Source organism: Leptopilina boulardi, unplaced genomic scaffold (genome assembly GCF_019393585.1).
Source record: "Leptopilina boulardi isolate dan_hultmark-lab unplaced genomic scaffold, ZJU_Lbou_2.1 LbouV2_219, whole genome shotgun sequence".
In the NCBI taxonomy this organism is placed as follows: Eukaryota; Metazoa; Arthropoda; class Insecta; order Hymenoptera; family Figitidae; genus Leptopilina; species Leptopilina boulardi.
The window spans coordinates 95,048-109,730 of NW_026137773.1; the positions used below are offsets into that span (position 1 = coordinate 95,048).

A 14,683-nucleotide genomic window follows, 5' to 3' on the forward strand; every position below is an offset into this window, starting at 1 on the left:
AGAGGAAAATTTGTTTTCACCATTTTTAAAAAGTTTATAAACGAAAGGACTACATAGCTTCCTCCACGAGGAAGCAAAAAAAATTTCCGAAGGGGTGAAAATCGAAAAATAAGGGTTGATTTTGAAAAAAAGGGGTCAAAATTTTTCTCGTTAATAATTTAATTTTTTCGCGATCTGTCACCGTACTGGCAAATACGAATTCAACAATTTTATATTCGTCAAGATATGACGCTATTTTTTCTAGAGATACTGCCATGAATCTAAACGAGTCAATGAAGCGTAATTTAACCACACTCCCCTTGATATTTTTCGTAAAGGAGATATATTTCTCCTTGTTCAAGGGGAGGAGGTCAACTCGACCTTCAAAGCTCGTCGATACAGAATGAATTATAAAGTGAGCATCGTACCCACTTAATTTATGAAATACAATGAGTACGATTTGGCACTCATTATAATTCAAGTTGCATGATTCATGCGCAGCACCTCTATATTTGTCAGTAAGATGACAATGATCGCGAACCTTTTTAACATTAGCTGGTATATTCTTACGGCAAATATGGCATACGCTCGCTTTTTTAAAATCAGCGATTTTCTGAAGAGTTAAGGCATCCATAGAAATAGGATTCTTAAATACATTATCAATTTTCTCATAAAATCTATATCTTCTTCAACGGGAAGAAGTAAACTTTCACAGTCGGCATAGATGACACTTTCATCTATATAATAATCTACTACATGTAACAGGTTTACATGCTGATGTACATGCTGATCTCTGCGGTCAGATAAAGAGGGTGAACGGAGAAATTACCATACCTTTTCGTAAGGCCGTAGACATTTATCGAGATATTGTTGAGCATTTCAAATTTAGGTATACTTTTCAGCGCTACAGAAAATTCAATACCATCAAAATTTAATTCATTTTCAATATCAGTGCAACTAGACACACGTTCGGGATGTGACACGTCATGTAAAGCGGAAAGTATAGCCCATTTAAAACACTACTTATCTTTTTCATTTTGTATATTAATACACGCATGTTTGGCTCTTATTTTTGGGGGTAAACCTATATATGAACTCGCACGCATAGGGTTATATTTATTAACATTAATTTCTAACTTAACTGTAGACTGTAGATTCCAGCTGGACCTCTTCTCATGGAACTCCTCCACATTCCTCAGGATTGGCTGCTTCAAATTGGTTTCGAACCAGTCCTCCAATGAAGTTGTGGGGAAGATGCTGCTAGATTTAGAAGAGAATGAAATTGGCTGCAATACCTTCACTTCATTCTGCACTTTTTTAAAATTTACAGTTAAAACACCATATACGATAATGGGACCATTTTAATTTAAGGCATCTTGAATGTGCTCTTGAAACAAAATGGCCGCGTCGTTAAAAAGCGCACCTATATCTACATGTACAATATTTATATGCCTGCAAACTTTTGTTTACCAGGTATTGTCGCGTAAAAATAAATAAAAAACAATAGAAATTAATAATATAAAAATAGAACAAAAAATTTATAAACAAAAAAATAATAAAAAAGGACAATAAATACAGTAATAAATAAAGAAAAAAATGAACACAAAATAAATTAATAAAAAAAGAAAAAACGCACTTATAAACTAATCCTTAATCTAATAACACACAAAAAAACTTATAAACTAAAATTAAATATCGAAACGCAATAAAAAATATAATAAATAAAAGATCGCTCTATTACAGTTTGCTTTGCTGCGACTAAGCTGCACTAGTTCACAGAATGGAATGAGTTTCACTGCTCGAAATCCTTGTATTTATAGCTAAATATAACCGCGCACGCGCAATAGCAAATATATATATATATATTTAATATTCTAAACTTGTCAAGCATGCGTAGATGGGGACTAACTCTTTCTGCGCATGCACAGAGATGAATCAAGTAAATTTTTTTTTATTCTTTCCCACATAACACGCAATATTGCTGCAATGCTGCAGCAATGTTACATTGCAATGTTTGAAATATTTCAAGTAAATGTTGCTGCAATATTTCAGGAACATTACTATGTCCGACTTAAGGAATATTCCAATAGAATATTCCTGAAATATTACAAAAAAAATTTTCATAGAAAATGCATTAAAAGTTGCGGAAATGTTATTCGTAATGTTGCTGTAATATTTCATTGAAATATTGAAGTAATATTTCAAAAAAATTATTACAATAATTGAGTAAAAATTTTATAATTTTTAAAAGATGACTGCACGAAAACTCAAATTTTAAGACGAATTTAAGAAAAATTAATTTATCCTTAAAAAGTGCGTAAACTGCACTAAAAATTGTTTGATACAATAATAAGAGGTGAGTGGGATAAATTATATTTTTATTTGACTCAGATACATTTATGAGCGTATATAATGCAAATCTATCAAAACGAAATATCAAAAAAATAAAAAATGATATTTATGATATTTATAATAAAATACATTAAAAATCTGAGCAAAGTTTAAATTTTTTTATTTCCTTAATCAGCGATATCGTTAAGTTTTTTTGCTGCCCACATTTTCTTTACGTTGTGCAGAATCTACTTTTGCAATTTGATTTTTTCTACTCTAGATAATCCAGATTCTTATAATAAGTCGTAATTGGACGGAACAAATACAGTCGTTGTTCTTGCTTGGGTCAAGTTAAATCTTATGCCAAATTGACAAAATTATCTAAAAATATAAAACACGGAATTAAGTAGAGACGAAACTTGTTTGCCTTGAGTTCATGCATGGAAGTGAAAAGTGAAAAGTGTGATGTGAAAAGTAGAATCTTTATTTTTGCACCAAACTAAAGCTAAGTAAATATTTTTGACACATAGAATTTTAGATCAAATGATATTATTGAAAATTCAATATTGCTCCAGTGTAAATTTTTTGATGTAATGAAAATTATATTTTATTTAGTTTAATCAACTTTGTGAATCGACCATTTCATTTACCCTTTGAACACAATAAAATAAGTTTCTATAGATATCTCTTTCCGACAATATTGAAACCGGACCAAGTCATATAAAAATCCGAATCATAATGCTACATTTTTATAATTTTTTTATAAATAATAACATAATGTTATTTTCCATAATATGAAAAGTGCACTTCATCCAAATCTGGACACCCTCTGCTGCATATTGCATGGAAAATGTTAAATTTTCAAAGAATTTTTCTGAAATTTTAATATTTAAAATTATTTTATTTATTAACTGTAATTAATTTTTCCTAAAATTGATGTTTACAGTAAATGATTTTATAGAAAAATTTGACTTAAGTATTCATGTTGTACTTACGCATTTAGTGTTCATTTCTAATAATTCGTGATTATTTGATGACTTTTCAAAGTACAAATTTAAATAAAGTCTCTGTGAGTAACAGCTTTGTTAATGCAATAACTCTTTACGTTATATTTGTGTGAAGTATTGGAAATACTACTGATTTTTTGTTTTTTCCAGGTATTTTCCAAAATTTTGCCTGTAATTCGGATATTTTCCAAGAAAAAAGTTCATTACTGCTTTCAAGAATTTCGTGAATGTTATATTCACTGGAATTACATGGAATTTCGTAAACGTCGCCTTGAGGAATACATTTTTTTCCAATTAAGTAGATATTATTTTTTCCACATTCTACAATGTTTAGGACAATTGAGATGCAGCCATCTTTAAAAAGAACACAATTATTTCTTATGCTGTCGCTATCAATGGAAAATGGTCCATAATTAAGACATTTGTACTGATGAGTGATTTTCATATCATTGTTCATCAATGGACCTGCAAAGTGAGATTGCTTTAAATTAACATACTCTTTTGTCTGTGAACACTTAATTTTTTCAGCAGCTTTAATTTCAGCATATCTTCTGCTCAATTGCTGTAAAGGTTTATTCTTTTTTCTTAATTTTTTCTTAATAGTTGTCATGAAATTTTCGAATTTAAAGGCAGAAAATGTATCTACATGGCCATAGACCTTAGCATCTTTCGAAAGGTGCAATAAATTGTGGAAGTTATAAGACATGAATTCCTCGCCATATGTATGTTGAAAGCTTTGAATGAAATAGACAATGAGTTCTTGAGCGTAATTCAAGTTTTCTGAAATTTTAATAAAAACAGGGCTCACTAGAATTGTCATTGCTACATGAAGAGACATGAAATTTCTATTCATATCTTCTGTCAAGACATTTTTTAGGACAATTGGACCACTATACAATAAGAAATTCCTAAACTCTGTCGCTTTCCAAAATTTCACGTCTCTTAAAGACCTTGGACGCTTGCAAAAATCTGTTGGTTGACTTTTTCTTAATTCGATTAATTTTGCTGAGATTTTATCAATACTATTTTCTGCAAGTCTAATTTTTGAAGTACCGCATAACCAAAGAAGATTAATTTTTTTTAGAACTCCCAACAATACGAGGTGCATGTAATCAAGAAGAACATTAGAAACAGCCCCAAATCTAGGAATTTGTGTCATAATGGTTGCTTCATTCTTCTGGTAAGTTCCTAAGTAGAAATTATTTTTAAATTCTTCATCAGTTCTTTCTTCAAATGGTCCTATTCCCGGAAAACAAACTCGTCGCTTTTTTTTCTTTGTGTGCCTGCTTGTTTAGGTCGAATACCTACTCCTTTATACTTGCATTTAGGACAACAGTTATATCCCGTATGACCTTTAACATTTAAAACAAGACTTTTTGCTGGCGCATCGCAAATTAACCCAAAAACGTTAATTTCAATTTTTCCAATTTATACCTTCATTACAATATAATTTTGCATCCTCTACAAATCTTGATAAAAATTCGTTCACGTTTTGTGGATGATGACATGATGCATAAGCTCCTATTATATAAACTTTTTCCGAATCTACTTCAAAACACAAGATTAGCCATAAAGAAGTTTTAGATGATTTGTAAATTGGTAAACCGTCGATATTTATCATTAAATCAATACTATTTCTTCTAATTCCTTTATCTTCCCAATAATATATAATTAAATTCAAAGCTCGCTCTAAACCTAAGTGAAAATATTCTCCTCCATCAGACAGAGTATCTATAGGCGCAGTGTTCCTTGGAGTCCGTAATAATGTTCGAGCTGTTCGAGGTAAGGAAAAATTCGTAAATATTCCTAAAATTATTAGCAATGCCGTTACAGCAACAAGGGGAATGTTATACAAAAGTGCCCAATTAGACAGAGCAGTTTTAAATTTATTATTCTTTTCCTTCTCATTTTTTTTCATTTTCTTCTTTTTCTTCTTCTTCTTCCGAATTCGCATCAATATTTCTATCAGAATCACTATCTGATAAATTTAATTCAATGTTATGATCTTTAAAATCAAAATTCAGCGAATATTCTGAATCATCACTAGCAGTACTGACTTCGTCATAAAATTCTCGTTTTTCATTTTCAATCAAATTCTCAGTATTATTTGAATAATCGCTAACAGTACTAACAGTATCATAATATTCATCTCTTTCAAATGTAACATTTTTTTGTTAAATCGATATTAAAAATGTCGTCCTCACTATCAGAATCGGAAATTTGAAAATAGAAATCATCATTTTCAATAGACATATCAGAATTGTCATAACTACTTATATTGGAATCATCAACTTCGTCAGATATTTTATTTACACGTAAATTCTGACGAGATAGTCCCTGAAATTCTAATGTTGTTTGTTTATGACTTGAACGTCTAAAATGTCTATTCGTGAACGATCGTGTGTTGCTTATTTTCGGCATAATTTTCAAAATTGTGTCAAAGTCATGATGTGAAAAAATCTACAAAATTTAAAATAATTAGCTTTTTTCACTATTTAAAATTCTTTCTGTCATATGAAAATTAACTACTGTTATAAAATAAGATTGCTGAACTCTTACCTTATTCTAATTCTCAATATCGTAATTAAAATTCGTTTTTCAAAAAAGCAACTTTTTTCCTCTATATTGTCTTTATATATTTTCTGACTGAAAAGAATACACTTTTTGCCATCCATTCTTGATTTTTATTTTGTTACAAAAAAATAGATTTGATAAATTTGCAATCTGAATTTGACATTTTTTAAATAAATAATTAATAAATCAAAATTTTTAGGATACTGATAAAAACTGGAAAATTTAATTGGTCATTTACTTGTTTCAAAATTGAAAGTTTGGATCTGAATCTATTTTAAAATTAATTAGAGTTGTAGCAAGTAGTTACTTTAATTAAATATTTTTCCGACTTATGAGAGTGTAATATTAATTTACTAACTATTTAAGAAATTGGTTAAATTTGAGAGAAGGCGTTATATTTCGTTTTTTAAAGTGATTAATTACTCCAAATAATAAAAAAATTATTTTTACAAATATTCAACCAATCAATAGGAACCTTTCAGTTTTAATTGTATATTTAATAAAATATTTAATAAAATTATTCATAATACCTTTGTGAAACGTCAGGACTCAATACAAAATACAAAAATCTTAGAATTTTTTTTTAATTATTTTATTATTAATATTGAAGAAAAGAAAAGAAAATTATTTGAAATTAAATTTTATCAAGTTAGTAGGAAGAAAAGTAAGAATACCTTTTAAAATCGAAATAATTTTTAAGTCATATAAAAATACGTAGGATATTTCACACGTAGAATATTATCGACATGTCTCAGAATGTATTTTCAAAATTTATTTTAAATAAAAATACCACATTTTTACATTCGTAGAAATTTTTTTTTTTAAACAAATTTGAAAAATTGTCACATTTAATTAAAATTGACTTAAATGAATAACCAATCAACAACATTCTTTTTTTATTATATGTCAAACTTCAGTAAGCAGAATTCAGTTGTCCAATACAATTCGAAACAGATCTGTCAAAATTAAAACCTAAATCGAAAAACTGTTTAACCGCTATGCAGAATGTTTTAGGTAACAAATACTATTACAATCAGAATGCAAAACATTATTTTAAATTACTATGTTTTGAATACAAAAATTTTACATCAAAATTTTAGACAAAGCGGATGTAAACCCACCGTTCTCAGTAGTGGAATTAAAAGATGGTGTTGTGTTGATACCGACGAAGTGGATTTTCACTCGAGAAAAAGATAATGCATATTTTTGCTATTATCCACCAACAAAAGAATCTTCAAAATTTAATGAAATGGTTTCCAAATTAATAAATCCAGTAATGACATGGAGACAATATGATATTTTGAAATATTTAAAAAAAACCAGTAAGCATATATATTTAAATAATTTTCCTTTTATCTTACGAATAAAATTAAAAATTTTCTGGTGGATTTCCCTAATGGATTTGTTTCGAATCGACGCAAGGATTTCTGTGAATAAATATTTACAAGAAAATTTTTTCAGATAGGAATAATATAACCTAAGTGTGATAAAGGTTATAAAATTAGAATTTAAAAATTACAAAACCTCCCTTGTATTTTTATCTTATTTTATCGAGAATATAATCAAATATATTAATTTATTGTTTAGACACTCTAGAGAAAGGAAAAGAAAAATTGCTAGAAGCGCTTGTCATGTCTGAAATAGATAGTGAAATTAATGAAGATTATGCGGATAAGTATAAAAAGTCAAGACAACATCGAGCGAAAACTAATACTCTGACAGAAAATTCGAAATTAAATGAAAATCCAATGAAAAAACAAGAAAATATTCAAACACCAGAACCGATTAATCAATTTGTAACGAACAAGGTTGACGGAGTTTTAGGTATATAAAAACAATACATATTTATATAAGGTATAACATAAATATTAAATTAACAATTTCAAAAATGATTATTCTATATAATGTATAAAATTTCTCTTTTATCAGAAAACGATCGCTGTAAAGTTAAGCTACAGCCAAAAATAATCGATAACAAAATATTGAAAACAAAATTTCTACTTCCTTTGCCACCAGCAAAAAGAGTTCGGACCGATTCTGAAACCGAAAATAATTTGGGTAAATATTTTACAACGTTAACAATATAATATAACAATAATGTCAATACAAATATTATTATGATATAATTATTATAATTCATATTAATTAATAATCAATTAATTATTAAATGAAAAATAAAAAAATTAATAAAACAGTAATAAAAATAATAATTTTATATAGTGCATGAAGTATCTCCTTCATTTGAATATGGTCCCTCTAAAAGGAACCTAGAAACAAAAAATATTGATTAGAAAATATTGGAATCAAATTTGGAACCATCTTTACTCCCAGCAAAAAAAATCGAACCGATTCTGAAGCTGAAAACAATTTTGGTAAAAATAATAATAATTTTTTCCTATTTATAAGAATTACTTATTTCAATTATTCAGCTTTAAAAAATTATTTCCTTCTTTCATAAATATTATTAGTATTTATTTCTACTTTCATCATTTTACAAAGCATATTTGACTAATATTTAAACTCCTAAAACACCTTTAAGAAGATAAAATTTTAAATACTGAATTGTTTTTTAAAAAAATTTTCTCCTAATAAATAAAACTTAAAAACAACTTACATTAAATCCGAATAAAGAGATGTTTCTTTTTAAAATGACATGTTAAATGGAAATTTGATCTTTATAGTGCATTTCACAACAAAAAATGTTTACTTTTCATTTCAATTTTTCATACATATAAACAATTTTTTGTTTATTTAAAGATACAAGCTTTGAAATGGAACCAATCCCGTCAACATCAGCAAATAATAATGGATTGAACGATTCTTCTATCAAACATTCACAAAAAAGGAAAGACACTCCTGCAAATTTTCAAAATTGCATGTCAAGCTTATCTTATCACGATAGAAAATCAGGTATTTTTACAAATATTCCTACCATAACAATAAATATTATTAATTTTGCCACTCAAAATGAAGTGCGAAATATTATGCATCTTATCTATCATCTTTCAAAATATATGGGACGTTTCATGTCAACAGGCCCAGAGCTCCATCCAAAATTCTAGTCAACGAAAATCAACTTATTACGGCTCAAAATAATCGTCAGCTCATACTACTTCGAATAAAAAGTGGCGAATTAAAAAATTCAAAATGGCGTCCTTAGTGTACCATGTTTTGCAAATTTTTTTACTAACTCAGCAAACAAATGTATTAATTACCTTGAGAAAATAATTGCAACTTGTTGGATAATGGGTTACTCTTATGTTTTTGGGGTCGATGATTACGAATCTGAAGTCAGATTTAAAAAATTTTCAAAATTCAAGATGGCGGATCCAATATGGCGGACATTTTTATTAAAATTTGATCAGATTCGCTTGAAACTTGCTACTCGGGGGTTTTTGGGGTCGCTGATTACGAATATAAAGTCAGATTTTAAAAATTCAAAATGGCGGATCCAATATGGCGACCAAATTTTTTTTAAATTATGAGATTTGCTTGAAACTTGTTACTCGGGGGTTTTTGGGGTCGATGATTACGAATCTGAAGTCAGATTTTAAAAATTTTCAAAATTCAAGATGGCTGATCGAATATGGCGGACATTTTTATTAAAATTTGATCAGATTCGCTTGAAAGTAGCTACTCGAGGGTTTTTGGGGTCGCTGATTACGAATATAAAGTCAGATTTTAAAAATGTTCAAAATTCAAAATGGTGACCCAATATGGCGACCAAAAATTTTTTAAAAATTATCAGATTTGCTTGAAACTTGTTACTCGGGGATTTTTGGGGTCGATGATCACGAATCTTACGTCAACTTTTAAAAATCAGGTCACAGATCACGATTCTGATGTAAAAGTTGTTAAAAATTCAAAATGGTGGAGCAAATATGGCGGTTGAAATTGTAAAATTTGTTTGCATTTATAAACTTAAATGTAATGAGGCTGATTTTTGAGGTTAAGGTTTTTAGAGTGAAGGACAGTTTTTGAAATTCAATTTGAGAATATTTGAAAGTTTCAGTTGTGCTTAAATTGTAAAAAAATGATATAGAGGAAATTTTTATAAAGGAAAGGAAAAATTTAAAAAAATTAATTTAAATATTTAAAGGACGAAGTTCTTGGAGTTAAGGGTAGATTTTTCAAAATTTAATTTAAGGCTATTTAAAAGCCTCAAATTAGCAAAAATTATAAAAGATTTATGTAGAGTAAATTTTAAAAAATATTAAATTTCTATATTAAGGTGTAGTTTTGGGGATTAAGGGTAGTATTTTGAAAAATTACTTTTATGATATTTAAGATCCTTTAAATGAAGCCTAAATTTGTATGGAAGAAAAATTTAAAACAACTAATTGAATAATGTGAAAGGGGTGGTTTATGGAGTTAAGGGTGGCGAATCCATCCAATTTTTAAATACTTTATTAACCATTTTAAAACCACCAATCTTATTTTATAATATCCAGTTTCAAATTCGCAATCACCGACCCCAAAAATCCCCGAGTAACAAGTTTCAAGCAAATCTGATAATTTTTAAAAAAATTTTGGTCGCCATATTGGATCCACCATTTTGAATTTTGAACATTTTTAAAATCTGACTTTAGATTCGTAATGAGCGACTCCAAAAACCCCCGAGTAACAAGTTTCAAGCAAATCTGATAATTTAAAAAAAATTTGGTCGCCATATTGGATCCGCCATTTTGAATTTTTAAAATCTGACTTTATATTCGTAATCAGCGACCCCAAAAATCCCCGAGTAGCAAGTTTCAATCGAATCTGATCAAATTTTAATAAAAATGTCAGCCATATTGGATCCGCCATCTTGAATTTTGAAAATTTTTAAATCTGACTTCTGATTCGTAATCATCGACCCCAAAAACATAAGAGTGACCCATTATAAAACAAGTTGCAATTATTTTCTCAAGGTAATTAATAATATTGTTTGCTGAGTTAGTAAAAAAATTTGCAAAACATGGTACAGTAAGGACGCCATTTTGAATTTTTTAATTATTATTTTATATTATTATTATTTTGAGCCGTAATAAGTTGATTTTCGTTGATTAAAATTTTGGATGGAGCTCTGGGCCGGTTGACGTGAAACGTCCCATATATTTTCAAAAAGCTCTAAAAATCAAGATGAGTATTTGAATATATACAAGAACTCAAAAACTTTACAATTTCGAACACCCACAAGTTCTTGATACTATTCGAGTGAAAATTTAAATTATTTTATTTTATTCAAAATTTATTTAAGAAAGTAAAATAAAGTTGTCGATTTACAAAATGTACTAAATAATTTTTATAAGTGTTCTGCTTTCTTCAAATGATTTTTTAAAATTATGGCCTATATTTTTTTACAATTAATAGTTATTTTCTTACATATTTTTTATGAATAATTATTATGATCATTATGATTATTATTATATTAAATGTTATTTTCTAGGACTTTCTTATGAAGAACTTTCTTTACAAAAGTTAAATGAAATAATACTTCTATTACGACACCAAAAAAAAACAACAACAATGCAACAATCCCAGTACAGTAAATATCAGTCGATCCTTCTTCGATTCCGTCAAGTGCCCAAAATTACCCATTTCTTCAAAGTCAGATCTAGAGAAAATTTCTAACAAATTAAAGAAAAATTCTCTAAAACTGATAATGGTATTAAGTGACAAAGTTTTTATGCTTAAAAGCCTCTTTTAATACATAAAAAGTAATTTTTACACTAAAGAATGATTAACTTCTTATCTGATCCATAAATCTTGTTTAAAGACAAATAATTTATGAATTTAAAGCATAAACTGGATACGTAAAGTGTTAATTTTTATTAATTTTCATTTTTGGTAACGATTGGCACAAAAGTTGCTTTTGGATTTTGATATTCAGTTTCAAAATATTTTAATTAAATGCCCATAGTAAATAAATAAAAACATTTAATACTTTTAGGTTATAAGAATTAAAATTGTTCATATGCTATAAAATTTATTTCAGATTGAAGCCCTAGGATCTATTGGTGGACGCGATTTAAAAAATACCGTTGCTAATATTTGCTCAAAATTATTCACAAACTCCGTGGCTAAAGCGTACAGTTGGTCAGGAAGAAAGAGTGGAAAAGATTCACTGGAGAATACTGTCTTTGCAGATCTTATCATAGGTAATTTAAAAAGCACAAAATTAAATTTAAATTAAAGTAATTACATTAAAAGTAATTAATTATTTATTCAATTATTTAATTAAAAATAAAATAATTAAAGTAAATTGAAATTAAATTTAAAGAAAATTTTTTTCAAAAGTTTGAGTGCATTTAGTTCAATTTTGAAGCTGTAGGTAGCGACTTCCAATAGGTACAATTTTTGGTACAATTGATTCCGGCGAACCTGTAATATATGAATTCAAAATTCAAACGAGAATCTCTTATACGGGTTTATTCTAAACAATAAACCTTTAAAATTTCTTATTTCTACCCCCTGTTTTTTTATAAATGGTAAATTCCCCTAAAACACTGCGATTTGCAAATTTTTAGAAAAATGTACATAAAAAACCTAAATATTAAAAACCTTTGAAAAATCGTTTTTTAGGTTTGTTGTGTAGAATAAACCCTTACGAAGAGATTCTTGTTTGAATTTATATATTACAGGTTGCCCGTAATCAAGTGTACCAAAAAAGTACCTTTTGGAAGACGCCATCTACAGCTAAGAAATTGAACTAAATACACTCACATATTTTTTTAAAATTTGTTCTGCGTAATTATTTTATCTTTCCGAATGTGAGATATTATTACAAGCACATTATTTAATCCAGGACATGAAAATTTGACAGAAAATCAGGTCCAAGTTAGTAATTAAAAATATAAAATAACTTAATTTACTGTCATTTTTAACTAACTTTTAAAAGCATTTAATATGTTTTGTGATTAGAAAGAAAATTTTTATTATATTATTTTTTGTATTATTAATTATATTATAGTATATTATAATATATAATTATAATATATATTATAATATATTATATTATAATTTTTGCGTTTCGCTGCCAGACAAACTGGTTTGCCGTTAGACTATAATAGTCATGATTATAGTGAAATTAGACGTAAACTTAAAATACCACTAATGTCTGAAAGATTTTTGTTTTCTGATCTTCTTTTTTTATTTAAAATCATCAATGATCGAATTAACTGCTCAGACCTGTTGTTTTTATTTGATTTCTACGTTCCGCAAAGATCGCCTAGATACCCTCCGTTATTTAAATTACCTTTCATTAAAGAAAATTACACTATAAATTCAGTGATCAACAGACTGAGCAGTGAGGCAAATCAGTTTAACAACAGCATTGATTTTTTCTGTAATTCACTCACAACTTTCATTAAAAATTTGCGTATCTTAATTTTCAATGATTATAATAACAATGCAGCCAATTAATATACAATAATCATAATGTATCTTTATAGTACTCTGTACGAATGGGCTCTGCCCGTATATTTTCAATAAATAAATAAATAAATAAATAATATATATACATGTAATAAAATATAATATATTATATAACAATATACATATATAGAAAAGATAAAAAGAGTTAACAAGAATATTTTATCTACAGGTAGCGTTAAAGTCACTTTTCTGAATGAAACTGATGTTATGATTAAAGATGCTGGTTCAAAGTGGATGGCTCAAGCTACAACTAGATTTCAGAGAGCACTGTAAGGTTTCATTTATATACTTAACTAAAATTTTGCATAAAATGTAATTTTGAATATTTCGTAACACAAAAAAAGTTTTTTTTATCACTTTTTGGGGAAAATATTAAAACACAATTTTGCGAGAACTTACTGATAATATCACAAAAAAACCTAGGCTCAAATTGAGCCTCACATGAGGCTTATTTTAAAGTGCAACAAAAATGAGCCTCTTAGGTGGCACCACGTTATAGGGCGTTTAACATGTGCTCATTTTGAAATGCAACAAAAATGAGCCCAGGTTTTTTCTTCGATTCTGCATATATTTTAAAATTTTAGATATATACATAAAATCCAACCAGATAAATTCCTTGTTTTGAATTGAGCTATATGAAAACTCGTTATTGAATTCTGATGTTTTTTCAGAGCAAAGGAAAGTACAGAAACTGATGATTTAGTGAGTGAAGAAGAAACTGAAGATGCAAATCTGCAGGACGAAGCTGATGACGAAGAAGAATTTTAATTCTATTTAATTTTTATGAATCTTTCTTATTATTATCAGTAACTCATTAGTTTATTAATTATTATTTTTATTATTTTATAATTATTAAACTATTACTCTTTGATGATTTTCTATAATAAAAATACAATTTATTTCATTTATATAACTCTTAATAATTTTATTACACGATTGTTAAAATAGTTTGTAAAATTTTTGAAACAATAAAGTGCTATTTTTGATTTTAATTTTAAAAAATTTTTAAATTCATATTGAAATTCCAGTTTTAGTTTTCATGCAGTCATCTTTTAAAAATTTTATGTTTTTACAAAATTATTGTAGGATATTTTGTGGAAAATTATTGCAATATTACAGCGAAATAATAGAGCATTAATAATAACATTACGAGCATAATATATAGCATAATAAGCATAGGAGCATAATAATATTACGAATAACATGTCCACAATATTCACAGCAACGTTCCAGCAACATTCACTGCATTTTTCATATAAATTTTGTTGTAATATTTCTGTATTATTCCATTGGAATATTCCTTGAGTCGGACATAGTAATGTTCCTGAAACATTTCAGCAACATTTACTTGAAATATTTCAAACATTGCAATGCAA

At 27.5% G+C, this 14,683-nt stretch overlaps 2 protein-coding genes across 2 annotated transcripts; both read left to right on the forward strand.

Moving 5' to 3' along the window:
• The first annotated feature begins 7,032 nt into the window (after window positions 1-7,032).
• LOC127279588 (uncharacterized) lies at window positions 7,033-8,759 on the forward strand. Its single transcript, XM_051302029.1, has 5 exons — window positions 7,033-7,213; window positions 7,479-7,715; window positions 7,821-7,949; window positions 8,112-8,263; window positions 8,649-8,759. Exons 1-4 carry the CDS (start codon window positions 7,141-7,143, stop codon window positions 8,180-8,182), a joined length of 510 nt encoding a protein of 169 aa, XP_051157986.1. The 5' UTR covers window positions 7,033-7,140; the 3' UTR covers window positions 8,183-8,263; window positions 8,649-8,759.
• A 2,640-nt stretch (window positions 8,760-11,399) lies between these two features.
• On the forward strand, window positions 11,400-14,075 carry LOC127279594 (uncharacterized). Its single transcript, XM_051302033.1, has 4 exons — window positions 11,400-11,480; window positions 11,869-12,031; window positions 13,477-13,576; window positions 13,979-14,075. The coding sequence occupies exons 1-4, from the start codon at window positions 11,400-11,402 to the stop codon at window positions 14,073-14,075; spliced, it is 441 nt and encodes a 146-aa protein (XP_051157990.1).
• Window positions 14,076-14,683: the final 608 nt, after the last annotated feature.